Source organism: Salmo salar, chromosome 01 (assembly GCF_965601325.2).
Source record: "Salmo salar chromosome 01, fSalSal1, whole genome shotgun sequence".
Taxonomy (NCBI): Eukaryota; Metazoa; Chordata; class Actinopteri; order Salmoniformes; family Salmonidae; genus Salmo; species Salmo salar.
This window is the reverse complement of record NC_138291.1, coordinates 162,970,596-162,991,402: the sequence shown is the minus strand read 5'-3', so window position 1 is coordinate 162,991,402 and position 20,807 is coordinate 162,970,596. Positions and strand designations below refer to the sequence as shown.

Sequence of the window (20,807 nt, the reverse complement as noted above, 5' to 3'; positions counted from 1 at the left end):
CAGCCTCTTAGCCAGTCAGCTTACTGATCTCGCCAAGCGCATTGTTTTGGCCAAGGGGATTCAAAGTAACCCACCAGCATTTATTTTGTATGTTTGCTACATTTCTGTGTAAACTGCAGTCAGTGCTGCTACTGCAAATATTGACACGATATGAGGGATCAATTCCTCTTCCATGACTCATCACTCTGGTGATTAGGTTCCATTCAGGACTGACCAGAGCTTGTATAAAGCATAGAGCACGTTTATCAGTTCATTCAAAAAGATGACTGCTACTTTACAATAGCACACACTGCAGGCAATGTACATCATTTACATGGGGTGATGCATTATAGGCTCTGACCCTGGTCCACTACTGTATTCCATGCTAACCCAGTCACAACACACACACCCAACACACACACATACACACACATTTACACATCAAATCAAAGTTTATTTGTCACGTGCGCCAAATACAACAGGTGTAGACAGAGTGAAATGCTTACTTACAGGCTCTAACCAATAGTGCAAAAGGTATTAGGTGAACAATAGGTAAGTAAAGAACTAAAACAGTAAAAACACAGTGAAAAATAACAGTTGCGAGCCTATATACAGTAGCGAGGCTATGTACAGACACCGGTTAGTGAGGCTGATTGAGGTAGTATGTACATGTAGATATGGTTAAAGTGACTATACATATATGATGAATAGAGAGTAGCAGTAGCGTAAAAGAGGGGTTGGTGGGTGGTGGGTGGCGGGACACAATGCAGATAGCCCGGTTAGCCAATGTGCGGGAGCACTGGTTGGTCGGGCCAATTGAGGTAGTATGTACATGAATGTATAGTTAAAGTGACTATGCATATATGATAAACAGAGAGTAGCAGCAGCGTAAAAAGAGGGTTTGGGGGGGGGCACACAATGCAAATAGTCCGGGTAGCCATTTGATTACCTGTTCAGGAGTCTTATGGCTTAGGGGTAAAAACTGTTGAGAAGCCTTTTTGTCCTAGACTTGGCACTCCGGTACCGCTTGCCATGCAGTAGTAGAGAGAACAGTCTATGACTGGGGTGGCTGGGGTCTTTGACAATTTTTAGGCCTTCCCCTGACACCGCCTAGTGTAGAGGTCCTGGATGGCAGGCAGCATAACCCCAGTGATGTACTGGGCCGTACGCACTACCCTCTGAAGTGCCTTGCTGTCGGAGGCCGAGCAGTTGCCGTACCAGGCAGTGATGCAACCAGTCAGGATGCTCTCGATGTTGCAGCTGTAGAACCTTTTGAGTATCTCAGGACCCATGCCAAATCTTTTTAGTTTCCTGAGGGGGAAGAGGCTTTGTCGTGCCCTCTTCACGACTGTCTTGGTGTGTTTGGACCATTCTAGTTTGTTGGTGATGTGGACACCAAGGAACTTGAAGCTCTCAACCTGCTCCACTACAGCCCCGTAATTTGAGAATGGGGGCGTGCTCGGTCCTCCTTTTCCTGTAGTCCACAATCATCTCCTTACTCCTGGTTACATTGAGGGATAGGTTGTTATTCTGGCACCACCCGGCCAGGTCTCTGACCTCCTCCCTATAGGCTGTCTCGTCGTTGTCTGTGATCAAGCCTACCACTGTTGTGTCGTCTGCAAACTTAATGATGGTGTTGGAGTCGTGCCTGGCCATGCAGTCGTGGGTGAACAGGGAGGACAGGAGGGGACTGAGCACGCACCCCTGGGGGGCGCCAGTGTTGAGGATCAGCGTGGCAGATGTGTTGCTACCTACCCTCACCACCTGGGGGCGGCCCATCAGGAAGTCCAGGATCCAGTTGCAGAGGGAGGTGTTTAGTCCCAGGATCCTTAGCTTAGTGATGAGCTTTGAGGGTACTATGGTGTTGAACACTGAGCTGTAGTCAATGAATAGCATTCTCACATAAGTGTTCATCTTGTCAACGTGGGAAAGGGCAGTGTGGAGTGCAATAGAGATTTCATCATCTGTGGATCTGTTTGGGCGGTATGCAAATTGGAGTGGGTCTAGGGTTTCTGGGATAATGGTGTTGATGTGAGCCATTACCAGCCTTTCAAAGCACTTCATGGCTACGGACATGAGTGCTACGGGTCTGTAGTCATTTAGGCAGGTTGCCTTTGTGTTCTTGGGCACAGGCACTATGGTGGTCTGCTTGAAACATGTTGGTATTACAGACACATGTGATAAGGTCAGGACAGCCACCCGTGTAGAGTGAGTGTAAGTTTGTGCGGAAGCGTTTATGGATGGTAGGAAACATTGCTGGGCTGACAGCAGAGTGCCATGTCAACGGAGAGCTAGGTGGGGTCCAGCCCTGCTGCTGTTGCTGAAGGCCTTAGTGTTAACACTATCCTCCATTAACTGTCCTCTGTTTATCAGACCGGCTGGCTGGCTGCATTACGGCTCTTGTCCCTTTTTGCTGCTATAGGCTATTGCTGCTGCAGGCGTACAGTAATCTGGGAAGCTAATCACATGACTAGGGACAGCCAATGAATGTGACCAGTGGTTAAATAAGGTTGTTGTCTTAATAATGTAGCCGTTTTAGGAGCTTTAGGGTGGACTGTTAGTTGTCTGTGTAATTTAGCTCTGCACTATTTTACCCACACATCATATTTACAGTTGGTTGGTTATCACTGTATCTGCAGTCCCTGGTGGAGTGCTAAGTCAGTCAGCGTGGTGTTACACCCTTAAGTGCCCTGACACCTCTGTTGCCGAGTGATTTGGGTTCCTACCAGATCCTCAGTCTGATAGGCTATCTGACAGAGTTTACTACAACATAGAAACAGGATGCAGACAGCCTCTGGGCGGGCCGGGGTTCAGAAGCTCTTAGAGTCCATTACTCCTCTCTCTCCTGTCCCTGGGCCCCATTCTAACCAGGTTTCCATCGGCCCAGCCGCGCTCGGGCTGGATAGGGTGACTGTATCCCAGACGATGAGCAGGGCCGGGCCAGGCCGGTGGAAAGACTCCCTGCTAAGTGAATCATCGGTGTATTCTGAGAAGAGAAAAGGCAGACATTCAGGCTGGTCGATAAGACGGGGAAGCTAAGCAGAGCTTTGTCCATATCGCCCAGCTCTAGTTTTATATATCTCCTCTCTCTGTACGTCAGAAGGAATATTCTGTCTGGGAGAAAAAGGCCTGTCTGTTCTATTCCTGCTCTGCCTCTGAAATATTTACATGGAAAGAATAGAACCCAGAGGACTGGAGACAGAGGGAGAAGGAGAGGAGACCCCCCCCCCCATCCTGCCCATTGAACAAGGGATGGGAAGGAGAGGGTGAGTGAGTGAGGAGAGAAAGAGTGATGGGAGGGAAAGACCAGTGTTAATGTAAAAGATAATTCCCTTTGCATCAAGTATAGCCTCCATCCACAGGTAAACATAGAGAGAGAGAGAGAGAGAGAGAGAGAGAGCATGCAAATGAAGACATTAGCTGAGAATAGATGGTATTGGGAGATGGAGAGAGGAGGAGAGGAGAGGATGATTGTAAAGCTAGTTGTTATCTGTGAATGAGCTGAGGTATGACAAGACACAGACACAGACACACACACACACACACACACACACACACACACACACACACACACACACACACACACACACACACACACACACACACACACACACACACACACACACACACACACACACACACACCACACACACAGACACACACACACACACACACACATACACACACAGATACAAACACATCACAGGGGATCTACTCTGATGCAGGAGCTATAAGCATCACTTCACAGAATGCATTGTATTTGACATGCATCTTAACAGCTTCTTTCATAGCACTAATACAGTTAGGTAGAGGTGTCTATCATATAAAATACACATATACTGCTACGCAATACAGACATGTCACATTGCTATTCAGATATTCACTGTCACTCTCATTTTCCCACTGACACTTGTAGATGGAGTGATGGATGTGGAGACAGAGGGAGGAAGTGACAGAAAGATGGATGTGTGTTGGTTGCCATGTTAATTCCACTTTAATGAAGTGTTTTGGGAGTACATTGAGAGTGTCTGGAGACTGGGACTCCACCCTGGAGTAGAGGGGTTCTCCCTGGGGGAGAGAGACAGACAGGAGAAGGAGACTGGGACTCCACCCTGGACTAGAGGGGTTCTCCCTGGGGGAGAGAGACTGACAGGAGAAGGAGACTGGGACTCCACCCTGGAGTAGAGGGGTTATCCCTGGGGGAGAGAGACAGACAGGAGAAGGAGACTGGTAGACCTTACATTACATAAAATTACAGCCTCTCAGGGTTGTACAAGACCTCTAGCATATTTCTCTCTATGTCTCTCTCTCTCTCTCTCTCTCTCTCTCTCTCTCTCACTCACTCTATCTGCCTCTCGTTCGCACTCTCTCTCTCTCTCTCTCTCTCTTTCTTGCACTCTCTCTCGCACTCTCTCTTTATGTCTCTCTCTTCATCTCTCTCGCACTCTCTCTCTCGCTCTCTCTCTCGCTCTCTCTCTCGCACTCTCTCTCTCTCTCTTGCACTCTCGCTATGTCTCTCTCTCCATCTCTCTCGCACTCTCTCTCTCTCGCACTCTCTCTCGCTCTCTCGCACTCTCTCTTTCTCTCGCACTCTCTCTCGTACTCTCTCTCTCTCGCTATGTCTCTCTCTCCATCTCTCTCGCACGCTCTCTCTCTCGCACTCTCTCTCTCTCGCACTCTCTCTCTCTCGCACTCTCTCTCTCGCTCTCTTGCACTCTCTCTCGCACTCTCTCTTTCTCTCGCACTCTCTCTGTACTCTCTCTCTTGCACTCTCTCTCTCTCTCTCTCGCACTCTCTCTCTCGCTCTCTCGCTCTCTCTCGCTCTCGCTCTCTCTCTCTCGCTCTCTCTCTCGCACTCTCTCTCTCTTTCGCACTCTCTCTCCCTCTCTCACTCTCTCTCTCTCTCCATCATCTTGACAGTCTGTGTATGTTTCTTCACTCAATGAGGGCAATGGCTGTTTCCCGTGTATTTGTTTGAAGAGCAGGAAGTGTAGCTGTAGTGGGGTGTTTAGAAAGACGTGTCCTGTCTGACTCACACTGCTATGTTTCAGGTGGACATCCTCCAAAACTCGGGGCTTTGCTCAGAAAAATGATGTTTGAGTTCTTCCTCAGCACAGCATGGTCCACCAATCACTATGTTCTCCCTCTCTGTTTTCACGTTCAGATGAACTACAACAACACCATCTACAAAACATTTGATCGAAAGGGAATGTAAGTGGTGGCTAGTGAGAGAAGCTATAGGAAGACAGGCTTATTATAATGTCTGGAATGGAATAAATGGAACGGTGTAAAACACATCAAACATATGGAAACCACACGTTTGACTTCATTCCATTAATTCCATTCCAGCCACTACAATGAGCCTGTCCACCTATAGCTCCTCCCACCAGCCACCACTGATGTAAAGATAAAGTTTGATTGATGTCCAAACTCTCTTCTCTACCCAGCTGTCTGACTGACAGAGAAACTCTCTTCTCTACCCAGCTGTCTGTCTGACAGAGAGAGAAACTCTCAGAGAGAGTCTGACAGAGAGAAACTCTCTTCTCTACCCAGCTGTCTGTCTGACAGAGAGAGAAACTTTCTTCTCTACCCAGCTGTCTGTCTGACAGAGAGAGAAACTCTCTTCTCTACCCAGCTGTCTGTCTGACAGAGAGAGAAACTCTCTTCTCTACCCAGCTGTCTGTCTGACAGAGAGAGAAACTCTCTTCTCTATCCAGCTGTCTGACTGACAGAGAGAGAAACTCTCTTCTCTACCAAGCTGTCTGACTGACAGAGAGAGAAACTCTCTTCTCTACCCAGCTGTCTGTCTGACAGAGAGAGAAACTCTCTTCTCTACCAAACTGTCTGACTGACAGAGAGAGAAACTCTCTTCTCTACCCAGCTGTCTGACTGACAGAGAGAGAAACTCTCTTCTCTACCCAGCTGTCTGACTGACAGAGAGAGAAACTCTCTTCTCTACCAAACTGTCTGACTGACAGAGAGAGAAACTCTCTTCTCTACCCAGCTGTCTGTCTGTCAGAGAGAAAAACTCTCTTCTCTACCCGCTGTCTGTCTGACAGAGAGAGAAACTCTCTTCTCTACCCAGCTGTCTGACTGACAGAGAGATAAACTCTCTTCTCTACCCAGCTGTCTGTCTGACAGAGAGAGAAACTCTCTTCTCTACCCAGCTGTCTGTCTGACAGAGAGAGAAACTCTCTTCTCTACCCAGCTGTCTGTCTGACAGAGAGAGAAACTCTCTTCTCTACCCAGCTGTCTGACTGACAGAGAGATAAACTCTTCTCTACCCAGCTGTCTGTCTGACAGAGAGAGAAACTCTCTTCTCTACCCAGCTGTCTGACTGACAGAGAGAGAAACTCTCTTCTCTACCCAGCTGTCTGACTGACAGAGAGAGAAACTCTCTTCTCTACCCAGCTGTCTGTCTGACAGAGAGAGAAACTCTCTTCTCTACCCAGCTGTCTGACTGACAGAGAGATAAACTCTTCTCTACCCAGCTGTCTGTCTGACAGAGAGAGAAACTCTCTTCTCTACCCAGCTGTCTGACTGACAGAGAGAGAGCATATCGGTACTTTATCTGAGGCCCATCTGATACCACAGGAGAATTCCTCCTCTTATTCCTCTTTGAGTAATAAAACGCCTGCTCTGTTTGGCCCTAGCAGGGGCCGGTTGGTTGACAGGTCCAGGAACTGGTTTGATGGATGGGAGTGTTAGAGCTTGTTCGGTCTGAAGTGTCAAGCTCTGCCTGAGGAGCTGAAGTTGCTTCCCTCAGTCTTCCTGTCAGTCTGAATACGGTCAGGAATATTGATGCTCCAGATGCATCCGGCTGGCCAGGGTCCTTGGTCTGTGGACCGTGTTTCAGACCCTGTAGCTCGATAAGACGATAGCACACCCCTATCCCCTCACAGCAAGCCCCAACACACACATATCCGCTGCTCTGCTTAATCCTCCATACTTCACTCCCTCTCTCTCTCATGTCAGTTTCTCTCTCACTTTTCTGCCCGGTACCTCTGCAGCCAATCAGAGAGCAGAGCCCGGTTCAAACACCCCCCTCCTCCCCCTGCAGCTGTGCCCTGTGATTGGCTAGAAGCTCCCAGATCTGGAGTCTGACAGACAGAGCTCTCTCTGGAGTGAGCTCTGAGCTGTGTTCCGTTCCGAATAAACGTCAGGAAAAGATGGGGAGAGGAAAAGAGAGGGAGGAGATGGGAGGGGGACTCTCGAGTGTGCGTGTGAAATGACAGAACGAGTGCTTGTGTATGTGTGCGTGCGTGTATGTGTGTTTGTGTGTGCCAGTTCCTCTATATCTCATACTCTATGTGCGTAAGCACTTGTATGACTTTGCATGTGTGTGAAACAGACAGAGAGAGAGGGAGAAGGGGGGGGGGGAGGAAGGGAGAGATCCATGCCATTGTCCGGCCCAGGCTGGACAGTGGATATGAGGACAAAGCTGGCAGCCATTACAAAGAGCTTTCTGGGGTGATAATCTGCAGCTATGGCTATTCTCTGTGCCTCATTTTCCTGGAATGCTCTTATTCAGAACCAGGGCTCACACACACACACACACACACACACACACACACACACACACACACACACACACACACACACACACACACACACACACACACACACACACACACACACACACACACACACACACACACACACACAGGATTAGCATGTAAGGCTTCCATAGAGAGCATTATTATACAAATAGTTCCTCTCATTACAGAGGCTATTGACCCAGATTGTCACTGTGCTGCCAGTAGACCAGAGTCAGAGGCTAAACACTAATAAGCTAATGTTAGCACTAGCTTCATCTAGCTGCATCAGTCAACAGAGGCTGCTTGAGAGTCAGAGGCTAAATTCTAATGACTGATGTTAGCGCTAGTTGCATCATAATCCACGTTTACACACATTTAGCTTGGCTGTTCACATTCAGTGCTGCCGTCTCTTCACTGATTGGGCCGTGGGCAAGGTTAATGATAATTGCAATGCAGGTGCATCTGTCTCTCCCCCTCTCTCTCTGTCTTTCTCTCCCTCACTCTGAGGCATAGTGCTACATTTGAATTAGTGTATGGGTGATATAGCGCTTGATTGTGTTGTAAAGTGGGGGAGAGCAGCAATTTGGATGCTTTGAGCTAATTAGCCGGTTAGTGCAAAACGATAATTACCTTGGTAGGGCACTCAAATATTGTGCAGCATATTAAGTTGAATACTGTCACTATTATACTGCACCTGTGATGAAGCCTTTTCATTGTCTGATGCAGGTGCTTGATTATATAGTTGGCTTTACCAGTCTGCCCTGTGTGATGATAACATTATCAAGGAGAGGCCTTTAAATTGTCCCAGTATTGTGTGTAAGTAAGTAGCCTTGGCTTGTGCGAGCCAGAACGGCTCATAGGAGCAGAAGCCTATTTCCTGTTTCTGTAGCGTGAAGCAGCTTGATGTACTAATACACCCCCTGGACAGGACACGAGTCTATCGCAGGGCCTTACCCCCAATCTATCTCCTTAATGCTAAGTGCCAAGCCGAGACGCATTGGGTCCTATTTTTACAGTAACTGTAACACGCTGTCGTACACGTCGATCCAGAGCATCCCAAACATTCTCAATGATGACATGTCGGGTGAGTATGCAGGCCATGGAATTGTGTACAGATCCTTGCAACATGGGGCCATGCATTATCATGCTGAAACATGAGGTGATGGCGGTGGATGAATGGCATGACAATGGGCCTCAGGATCTCGTCACGGTATCTCTGTGGATTCAAATTGCCATCAATAAAATGCAATTGTGTTCACTGTCCGTTGCTTATGCCTGTCCATACCATAACCCCACCGCCACCACGGGGCACTCTGTTCACAACGTTGACATCAGAAAACCGCTCGCCCACACCACGCTGTCTGCCATCTGCCCGGTAGTGTTGAAACCGGGATTCATCTGTGAAGAGCACACTTCTCCAGCGTGCCAGTGGCCATCGAAGGTGAGCATTTGTTTATTGAAGTCGGTTACGACGCCGAACTGCAGTCAGGTCAAGTCCCTGGTGAGGATGACGAGCATGCAGATAAGCTTCCCTGAGAAGGTTTCTGACAGTTGTGCAGAAATTCTTTGGTTGTGCAAACCTACAGTTTCATCAGCTGGTCTCAGACAATCCCGCAGGTGAAGAAGCCGGATGTGAGGTCCTGGGCTGGTGTGGTTACACATGGTCTGCGGTTGTGAGGCCGGTTATACGTACTGCCAAATTCCCTAAAACAATTTTGGAGGCGGCTTATGGTAGAGAAATTAACATTCATTTCTCTGACATCATTCTCTGGTGGACGTTCCTGCAGTCAGCATGGCAACTGCATGCTCCCTCAAAACTGCACATTTTAGAGTGGCCTTTTATTCTCCCCTGCACAAGGTGCACCTGTCTAATGATCATGCTGTCTAATCAGCTTCTTGAAATGCCACACCTGTCAGGTGGATGGATTATCTTGGCAAAGGAGAAGTTCTCACTGACAGTGATGTAAACAAATTTGTGCACAAAATTTGAGAGAAACAAGCTTTTTGTGTGTATGGAACATTTCTGGGATCTTTTATTTCAGCTCATGAAACACGGGACCAACACTTTACATGTTGCATTTATATTTATGTTCAGTATACATGCCATTTGCTTTATAGAAGCTACATATTTTTATAATTTAATTATAGGTAGGCCTTTTATTCCAGGCTTTATCTAAATATTCTGCAAATGGAAATACATGTACAAAATGGACAAAAAACCATTTCAGTTTCTCGTCATCACTCAGCCACATAATGCTAGGGTATATCTGGTGTGCTTTCTGGAATAAGAACAAGCATTTATCGTGGTAGAAAGGGCAATAGAGGATAAAATGAGTTTCTTTCTCTATTTCTTCGAGGTCACAATAGTTACATAGTGTTTCCTCTTCCATTTCACCACAATACCGACCTGTTTCAATACGCAGAGGCAATATTCCTGATCTTGCCTGTTTCAATACGCTGAGGCAATATCCCTGATCTTACCTGTTTCAATACACAGAGGCAATATCCCTGATCTTACCTGTTTCAATACACAGAGGCAATATCCCTGATCTTACCTGTTTCAATACGCAGAGGCAATATCCCTGATCTTACTTGTTTCAATACGCTGAAGCAATATCCCTGATCTTCCCTGTTTCAATATGCAGAGGCAATATCCCTGATCTTACCTGTTTCAATATGCAGAGGCAATATCCCTGATCTGACCTGTTTCAATACGCTGAGTCAATATCCCTGATCTTACCTGTTTCAATATGCAGAGGCAATATCCCTGATCTTACCTGTTTCAATAAGCTGAGGCAATATCCCTGATCTGACCTGTTTCAATATGCAGAGGCAATATCCTTGATCTGACCTGTTTCAATATGCAGAGGCAATATCCCTGATCTGACCTGGTTCAATATGCAGAGGCAATATCCCTGATCTGACCTGTTTCAATACGCTGAGGCAATATCCCTGATCTGACCTGTGCACATATCGATCTTTTGCTTTTAGGTAGGTTAAACATAATATATATCTCACACACACATTCACCCTTAACAAAAGGTTCTCAATTTGGGGTTTTCATTAATCTCCTCCACCCATTTATTCCATATTTCATTATCAGTTGTTTTTGAATAGTGTCCATGTCGAAATGAATTTGGTTTTCGTACGAATCACAGTCAAGACTGTTGGAAAAGGTCAGACACTTCAGTTGCCCAGGCTCCCCCTATGGATAGATCCCATTGAAAAACATTGCTGGCTACTCTGGCAATTCGCATATCCAACTGTCTAGTCCAGTCTCACCATACACGCCTTTTCCATCTCACCTCCAGCCCATGTCTCCAGGTATTGCCAGTATAGGTGCAAACTTGTGGATATCTATAAAGCAACATAGTGCTCTGTTATGGACATGTTTGTTTTTGAGACACCTCTTAGCACCCCACACTCCTGCTGAATAGCCCAGAACAGGACACACGCATGTCTGATACAGTTTGGAATTCGTGGCATAACCAATATCTTTGAGTGTTTTTGTTTTTCCTATAACTCCCCCAAGAGCTCTACTTGTTGAGTCGGCCAGGGCAGATGTGCCATATAGAAAGGTCATAAAAAAGACCCAAATATTTATAATTGCTAGTAAACTCAAGAATGTCTTCACCAAAACAAAACTTCTCTCTCTTAGTACCTGTGTGTGTGTGTGTGTGTGTGTGTGTGTGTGTGTGTGTGTGTGTGTGTGTGTGTGTGTGTGTGTGTGTGTGTGTGTGTGTGTGTGTGTGTGTGTGTGTGTGTGTGTGTGTGTGTGCGTGTGTGTGTGTACCATATTCTCAGTGTATCAGCACAAATTACTGAGCTCCGTAAAACAATGCAAACATTAAACAATTGGCCCTATCACAATGAGCCTACAGTTCTCATCCAACAATTTGCATATATAGTGTTTTTTCTTCGATAAACAAAGTCTGCCAAACAATTCAGGAAAATTGACATTCTCCTTCTGAGAACAGAAGACAAGAAATGAGTTGTGTCTCCTGTGAATGACAATGCTTTTCTCTAGAACATTGCACTCTGTGTTACAGTAGATAGAAAATAGAATCAAACAGAATGTAGTTGGAGAGGTACAGAGAGAGTGTGTTTTAGGGAACAACAGTACAATATATTGTTCTTGTCTATCAGAGATGAAGGACGAGAGATTGCTCTGAGTGAAAGGGTCTGAAAACACGCTAGCTGAATGTGATGGCGAACGTGTGAGTGAAAGTTTTTGTAAGCATGTGTTGATTTGAGAAAATGTACAGTACATGTAGTGTTGAGCCGAGGACTGATGTCTCTCTCTCTTCCTCTCTCACAGTCTCTCTCTTTTCTTACACATCTCGCTCTCTCTCTCACACACACACCTATTCCCCTGTGTGTTAACTAACTCACTCTCTCCCCATCCTGCTCTCTCCAGTTCTAATCTGATGCCGAGGCTGAAGGAGTCTCGCAGCCACGAGTCGTTGCTCAGCCCCAGTAGTGCTGTGGAGGCCCTAGACCTCAGTATGGAGGATGAGGTGCTCATCAAACCTGTTCACAGCTCCATCCTCGGACAGGACTACTGCTTCCAGGTGAGGAGGAGCACAGCCATAGAAGTGCATGCACACACACACACACGCACACACACACACACACACTCACAAACAGACACACACACACAGACACATACACGTACATTAAAGAGATACTGCGATTATATGCTACCGTACCTGTAGACTTCTAGTCATTGCGCTAACACTAGTTAGCATCGCAAAACTACCTCTAACTTCCTTCATACTACACACAGAGACATACAAATAGTATCCACAAGTTTATCTGACTCTGGGAAAGTATAACATTGCAGGAATCTCACAGTATCCTTTTAAGCGCACGAACACACACACAAGCGAACGCACACACACAAGCAAACACACACACACAAGCAAACACACACACCAGCAAACACACACACAAGCAAACACACACACATGCACTCACGGCATCTAGGGCCAACTACTACGTTTACAGTTTTACATTCAGCAGACACTCTTCTGGCTTGCCTGGTTAAATAAAGGTACAAAGAAAATGTAAACGATTATCCAGAGCGACTTACAGGAGCAATTAGGGTAAAGTACCTAGCTCAAGGGCACATCGACAGATATTTTTCCACACCTAGTTGGGTCGGGGATTCGGACCATTGACCTTGCGGTTGCTGGCCCAACGCTGTTAACCTCTAGGATACCTGCCGCCGCAAGTCAGGTACTGCAAATACACAGACACACAAGTACATACATGCTTGTATGACCAATGTGCTTTATCCTGGGCCAAGATACTGCTGACATGAGAGAGATAAACACTAGAGACACATTCACTTCAACATTCACCCACACAAGACACCTGGCAAGGCCCTCTTCATTAAGAACACCCTCTCACATACACACAAACCACAGGAGCACTGCCTTGAGATGAGCACCAGTAACCATACACACACACAGCAGGACCCTGGCTCTAAAACGAGCCCTGCTGGCAGTAGACACGGTGCTGAGAGGAGAGGAGAGTGACTAAGCACTCTGAGCTCTTTCTGTGAGCAGGTTGAGAGGTAAAAATAACCAGCCACTCTCTACCGTGGACCGAAGAGACTTTTACTTATCGCTATCACTCTCATCGCACGACTCTCATATCCTCTCTCTTGTATCCATCTGTCTTCCTCTCTTTTTATTTATTTATCTCTCTCTCTCATGTCCAACCACTACCGAGTGCTTTACCCAATTGCATTATTCAATGATTCCTCATGCAACTCCATCAACCCTCTGTCAGACACCTTATCTCTCAGCACAATGTGTGTGTGTAGTCTAATATTCATAAATCAAGATACGATTGATTGTACGATAGTAGTGTGTTTCCTCTTTTTAGTCTGTGTATCTCTTGTATCCTGCATCGGTTCCCCGTGTATGAAGGACAGTATTCAGAGTGTTGTGTTTCTCTGGGTTTCAGGTCACCACCTCAACAGGAAGTAAATGTTTCTCCTGTCGATCTTCATCAGAGAGGGACAAGTGGATGGAGAACCTGAGGAGAGCTGTCCACCCCAACAAGGTGAGACCAGGGGTCTGAGGTCTAACGTTACAGAAGGTTGCCGATAGAAATTCAACGATTAGTGTATTGGATTGATTCCAATCTTCTTGTTCAAGTACAAAGACAGAAACAGAGGCCGTCTGGATTCCAATTCCATCACTCATCTTAACTCAACAAGGGGCCCAGGGAAGATAGCAAGTGACCTGATTGAAACAGAGCAGCTGAGTCAGACACTTAGTCAGACAGAGAGTTAAATCATCCACAGTGTCTGGTATTGTACTGTATATCTGCAGTGGTAGCACCCCCAGAGAGCCAGAGACACAGAGCCATGGGAGAACACAGTCAGAACAGTCACCAGACTGCCAAACAGAGGACCCAACACTTTTCCTTTAATCACAACAGCGCAGCAAGACGGCAGGCGAGCGGCTAACATATGGCTCCCTGCGTCAAGCTAAGAAATAATGCAAATCTGACAGCGCTCTCCCGCATTAATCTTTTATTATTTAACAAACTACTTTTTAATTCGAACTTTAAAGAAGTTTACCGAAAATCCAGAAACTCCCAAGTGATCCCATATATCGAAACTTTCTCTCCCTGTAGTGCTGTACTGAAACATCGGCAAAAACAGGTCACGTGACTACTGACGTTGCTGGATGGAGTCCTCACTCTGCTCCGTTGCCAATGAATTCATGATTCAGAAATCCGCAAAGTGTGGACAAATTCGTTGTTTTATTCTTTTATTTTTGTCAAAAGTACTATCAGTTTTAAGTCACGAAATGTGTACTTTTCAACCTAAAATATGAGCGATTATTTGATATAATTATTTTATGTAGCTGACTGCCATAGTAACGGAGATGGGTAACAACTGTGCATGTGCGCCCTCGTGGGGGAGACCCTGCTACGTAGAAACTTCACAATATGTTATATGGAGCTTGATGTCACAGATTTTTTTTTTGGGGGGGGCTGGTACAATAATTACAATATAGCAATTATACACTGGAATGGTAGATGTGCAGAAGATGAACGTGCAAGTAGAGATACTGGGGTGCAAAGGAGCAAGATGAATAAATAAATACAGTATGGGGATGAGGTAGTTGGATGGGCTGTTTACAGATGGGCTATGTCAGAACCGTCCAGAGTAGTGATGCTGGACGGGCGGGCAGTGATCGGTTGAAGAGCATGCATTTAGTTTTACTTGCATTTAAGAGCAGTTGGAGACCACGGAAGGAGAGTTGTATGGCATTGAAGCTCGTCTGGAGGTTAGTTAACACAGTGTCCAAAGAAGGGCCAGATGTATACAGAATGGTGTCGTCTGCGTAGAGGTGGATCAGAGACTCACCAGCAGCAAGAGCGACATCATTGATGTATACAGAGAAGAGAGTCAGCTCGAGAATTGAACCCTGTGGCACCCCCATAGAGACTGCCAGAGGTCCGGACAACAGGCCCTCCGATTTGACACACTGAACTCTATCAGAGAAGTAGTTGGTAAACTAGGTGAGGCAGTCATTTGAGAAACCAAGGCTGTTGAGTCTGCCAATAAGAATGTGGTGACTGACAGAGTCGAAAGCCTTGGCCAGGTCGATGAATCCAGCTGCACAGTAATGTCTCTTATCAATGGCGGTTATGATATCGTTTAGGACCTTGAGCGTGGCTGAGGTGCACCCATGACAAGCTCTGAAACCGGATTGCATAGCGGAGAAGGTATGGTGGGATTCGAAATGGTTGGTAATCTGTTTGATAACTTGACTTTCGAAGACCTTAGAAAGGCAGGGTAGGATAGATATAGGTCTGTAGCAGTTAGGGTCTAGAGTGTCTCCCCCTTTTGAAGAGTGGAATGACCGCAGCATATAATTTTAAAAAGAGAGGGTCCAGATTGTGTTAAATAAACATAGGCTATATAGTCTTTTGGGCTAATGTGAAAACAAACCCACTAATGGTCCCGTACATTGAGGTATATGATGAGTTTATTCATCAAAGTAAAGTTTAGCTACTTACTCGTTAGATAACTGTCCATTTGGTCTAGCTGGAACAGGGGTCATTCTCTAATTTGTTTTTGGAATACAGCATTTTTTTCCAGGACACCAGAATTTCTGTGGGATGCAAAATTCCTGTAGTCGCAAAAGCAAACTGCTCATCATCATCATTAACTTCCTCCGTTTCTGTAAGAATTGTAGTCACGTATTCAAATTCTCTGCAGCACAAATATTCCTCATTCGCAGCATTGGCACGCAATTGCTACAACTGCACCACCAGTCTATGTTGATTTTGGGGATGGGTTGTGGCTGTGGTCCAGCTACTGCTTCAGCTGCGGTGGCTAGAACGGCAGTGGCCATCTGAAGCTCAATTTGCCTAAATTCTTCATCCAAATTCGTGGGGCTCAAATAAATATGATTTCAACGACACCATCAGCGCTCCTTCAGTAGTTTTCTTCATCACCCGCGAGTATTTAGTCATCAGGCTTATTTGAAGGTTGTTGTTTACTTGGTATAACGAATGTGTAACGCTGTGTTCACATCTCCGCTGAAAAAAGTTGTTACCCATTTCCGCTGCTGTGGCAGTGGGCTACTTAAAATAATTATATAAAATAATTGCAAAAGTTTTAGGTAGAAAAGTACAGATTTCCTGACTCAAAACCGATAGTACTTTGACAAAAATAGCTAATTTGGCCGTACGCTTTCAATAAAACAACACATTTGCCCACGGATTTCTGAATCATTAATTCACTGGCAACAGAGCAAAGTGAGGCCTGCATCCAGCAACGTCAAGAGTCACGTGACCCATTTTTTAGGCTGTTTCAGTACAGCACTACAGGGAGAGGGAAAACTTCCCTGAACTAGTTTCAATGTATGGAATCACTTGGGAGTTTCTGGATTTTGGGTAAAAATCTCCTTTAGGAAAAAATGTAGGCAATAACCTTGAAGTGTTTTTTTTTCTCAAAAGACCTCTGGCAGGGATATGAATCTTTCCATCTCTGCCTCACAAGTCTTTAATTATTTAGTGATTTTCCACAGATTAGATACAGTGTAGGTTTGCTTGTTTGTCCGTAAACATCGGCGCTTGAAAGGGAAAGGGGGTAGTTGTCCAACTGAATGTATTCAACTGAAACTGATATTAGAGCATTTTTAAAATGAGAAAAGGAGGGGAAAAAGTATTTGTAGTGGGTGTAAAATAACGTGCAATATCCAAAACAGTCTGAAAGCCATTTGCTGAGTTCTATTCATGAGAATGTTATTGTATTACTGTTTCCATTAAATACATTTTGCATAATGAACTGTATTTTTATGCAGAATCTACCATTGAGTACTATTAACATATGCATTTTAATCATCTATTTATTAATGTGTAATGTCTTAATTACCCGTTATAAAGTATACTAAACTCCATCCACTCTCCCTGCACTCCAGTAAGTCCAACTTAAATCCAGCACATCTCAAGTATTTTTTTATATTTTAGATATGTTGCTGTCATTTTTTTCTTTTTTGGAAGGCTCAGCAACTACAATGTTTACAGAGAGAAGCACCACATTCCCATATAAACTTTGGGTAGCACCAACATACCTGCATACTATTTGAGATATGTATTAGATCCAGGTCTGGCTACCATTGACCCTAACCTCTCCTCTTCTCTCTCTCAAGTATTTGAGTTACAGTCAGTATGTACTAAAGTCTAGACCCAGGTCTGGGATCCACCCTGTCCCTAACCCACCCCTCCCTTTCTCTATCCCCACACAGGACAACAGCCGTCGGGTGGAGAACATGCTGAAGCTGTGGATCATCGAAGCCAAGGACATTCCGGCCAAGAAGAAGTACTTCTGCGAGCTGTGTCTGGACGACACCCTGTACGCCCGCACCACCTGCAAGCTCAAGACCGACAACGTCTTCTGGGGCGAGCACTTTGAGTTCAACAACCTCCCGGCTGCCAAGAGCATAACGGTCCACCTCTACAAGGACTCGGACAAGAAGAAGAAAAAAGACAAGAACAATTACATCGGACTGGTCAACATCCCAGTCGCCACGGTGACGGGGAGGCAGTTCATGGAGAAGTGGTACCCTGTAAGCACTCCGACGCCCAACAAGGGGAAGACGCCAGGGCCCATGATTCGGATCAAGGCCTGCTACCAGAGCATGAACATCCTGCCTATGGAGATGTATAAGGAGTTTGCAGAGTACACCACCAATAACTACATGTTGCTGTGCTCTGTGCTGGAGCCTGGCATCAGTGTTAAGAACAAGGAGGAGATGGCTTCTGCACTGGTCCATATTCTACAGAGCACTGGCAAGGCCAAGGTAGGAACCTAGCGATCATAAAGGTTACTCTACACACATTTACTTTTGTTTTACAAATGTTTTGGTTCAATTCGCTCTCAATGTTTCCTGTCTGAGACTTTGCTCAAGGTAGCTAAGGTGGCTAAGTAAGTCCTTTGTGCAACACACAGCTATCAGAACTCAGCTTTTATTCTGTATTACAGTGGTATTCAATGTCACCGAGTTCAAACTGAAGGCAAGTCAACCTCATGAATGTGGTCGAACTTGACTAAATGCTTTTTTAATATTTGACCTGGGCCAGCAGCTGTCTCAGCAGAGCCAGAGGCCAGAGAGGTTATTTCCTGTTTGTTTAACAGAGTCTTCACTTTTTCCTTTTAACCGCTAGTGGAGCAGATGGGCTCATGTTAGTTTAACAGAGAAAGTATTAGATCCCAAACTGCTGTTAATCCACCCTCAGTTCTCCTTAGTTCACTTTCCTTCAGGGTTGTAAAGCTCAGAGATGTTTGGGATGGATGTTCAGCAGAACTAAAGAGAAGAGAGGCACTGGTACACCTGCTTCTACACCTGCATTACTTGCTGTTTGCGGTTTTAGGCTGGGTTTCTGTACAGCACTTTGAGATATCAGCTGATGTAAGAAGGGCTATATAAATACATTTGATTTGATTTGGTATTAGCTGTTGTGTTAGCAGGCCAAGATTAACCCACTGTGTTAGCATGGTGTTTTCAGCTTGTTTTGGGGTCGGTTTGGGGTCATTTCTGAGAGAGGATCTCAGAAATGAGATCATCTCTCAGTGTGGTAGAGTCTACACTCTACCACACTACCACACCCACTCTCTCTCTCAAGCTATCATATTGGCTACCTACTGCAATGCCTGTTATTGTACTGTATGCAACATTCATTGGCTGCTGCCTCGGTGAGAGGAGGGTTCTTTCCTCTTTTCTCTTTATGTTATTTTCCAGTTGCCAAGGACAACTTGAGCGCAAGCCAGCCAGCAAGGACGCTCTTGACATTGTCTCCTGAACAGAGCTTTGAAGCTCCCTGACTTTCTCTCTCTGACTGACTTCATCAGACTGCCATGATGAACGATTAGTACTTAAGAGGTCCTGCTGAGAGCTGCAGTAGACTTTCACTGTCCCTGCACTGGGTTGGTCAGACATACACGCTAGAAAGGCCCTGTACGTCTCTGGAGAAATGGCCACACTGTTAATTAGACCTAATTAATTTCAGTGTCCCTGAAAAGTGTTAAACCTTCCTCTCTCCCTTACTTCCCTCTTTCATCTGCCTGTCATCTCCCATGGAGACGGGTCGTAAAACGTTAATACCAGGCAGAGAGACACTGTTTCAAAGTTGATTTTCACCATGGACGGCTTCACGGGACTTTGTCCCCACTAATCTATATTTCCTAATTTTCTCTACAAACAATTATTACGAGCAGACTAATTATTGAAAAGCCAGTAAAAGCTATTAAAGGGATAGCCAGAATCCAATGGATACATTTAGCCTGGTCAGGAATATATTGACTGATTCATTTATTTACAACTGTTGTCTTTTGGGGTGTTAGTTCGGGTGGCTTCAGCAAACCTCATCAGACAAACAAACTACCCTTCTCCTGCTGAAGATTTCTCAAAACAGGAGAAATTATGGAAAACTTCTCTCTAGAGGGTGCTCTGTGTCCCTTATACTGCTTTGAACATTTCATGTGTACACACACACATCTTAGCTTTAGATTTCCCTGGAATCCTAGGCTACATTATTGATGGTGCACTACCCAGATTGTAGCCCACAGCACCACAACACACCCCAAATATTCCCAACTAATAGTCCTAAAAAACATTCCAAAGTACATCAGACCCAGACTTAATGAAGCTAAACCACGTGATGTATATTCCAAATCAAAGTTTATTTGTCACGTGTGCCGAATACAACAGGTGTAGGTAGACCTTACAGTGAAATGCTTACTTACAGGCTCTAACCAATAGTGCAAAAAAGGTATTAGGTGAACAATAGGTAAGTAAAGAAATTAAACAACAGTAAAAAGAAAGGCTATATACAGTAGCGAGGCTACATACAGACACCGGTTAGTCAGGCTGATTGAGGTAGTATGTACATGTAGATATGGTTAAAGTGACTATACATATATGATGAATAGAGAGTAGCAGTAGCGTAAAAGAGGGGTTGGTGGGTGGTGGGTGGCGGGACACAATGCAGATAGCCCTGTTAGCCAATGTGCGGGAGCACTGGTTGGTCGGCCTAACTGAGGTAGTATGTACATGAATGTATAGTTAAAGTGACTATGCATATATGATAAACAGAGAGTAGCAGCAGCGTAAAAAGAGGGGTTGGGGGGGGGCACACAATGCAAATAGTCCGGGTAGCCATTTGATTACCTGTTCAGGAGTCTTATGGCTTGGGGGTAAAAACTGTTGAGAAGCCTTTTTGTCCTAGACTTGGCACTCTGGTACCGCTTGCCATGCGGTAGTAGAGAGAACAGTCTATGACTGGGGTGGCTGGGGGCTTTGACAATTTTTAGGGCCTTCCTCTGACACCGCCTGGATGGCAGGCAGCTTAGCCCCAGTGATGTACTGGGCCGTATGCACTACCCTCTGAAGTGCCTTGCTGTCGGAGGCCGAGCAGTTGCCGTACCAGGCAGTGATGCAACCAGTCAGGATGCTCTCAATGTTGCAGCTGTAGAACCTTTGAGGATCTCAGGACCCATGCCAAATCTTTTTAGTTTCCTGAGGGGGAATAGGCTTTGTCATGCCCTCTTCACGACTGTCTTGGTGTGTTTGGACCATTCTAGTTTGTTGTTGACGTGGACACCAAGGAACTTGAAGCTCTCAACCTGCTCCACTACAGCCCCGTCAATGAGAATGGGGGCGTGCTCGGTGCTCCTTTTCCTGTAGTCCACAATCATCTCCTTAGTCCACAATCATGTCATATTCACGTCCATATTTATACTGTATGGTTTGTCCT

The 20,807-nt window shown here is 45.5% G+C and overlaps 1 protein-coding gene across 9 annotated transcripts in view; it reads left to right on the top strand.

Moving 5' to 3' along the window:
* The window catches only part of LOC106568602 (disabled homolog 2-interacting protein), a 242,985-nt gene that overhangs the window by 179,429 nt on the left and 42,749 nt on the right, over window positions 1–20,807 (top strand). For all 9 annotated transcript variants that reach the window (XM_014139089.3, XM_014139084.3, XM_014139105.3 and 6 more), the window contains 3 exons: window positions 11,935–12,088; window positions 13,491–13,589; window positions 17,300–17,854. In XM_014139089.3, coding sequence (XP_013994564.1) covers window positions 11,935–12,088; window positions 13,491–13,589; window positions 17,300–17,854 — 808 coding nt within the window. The remainder of the gene's footprint in view (window positions 1–11,934; window positions 12,089–13,490; window positions 13,590–17,299; window positions 17,855–20,807) is intronic.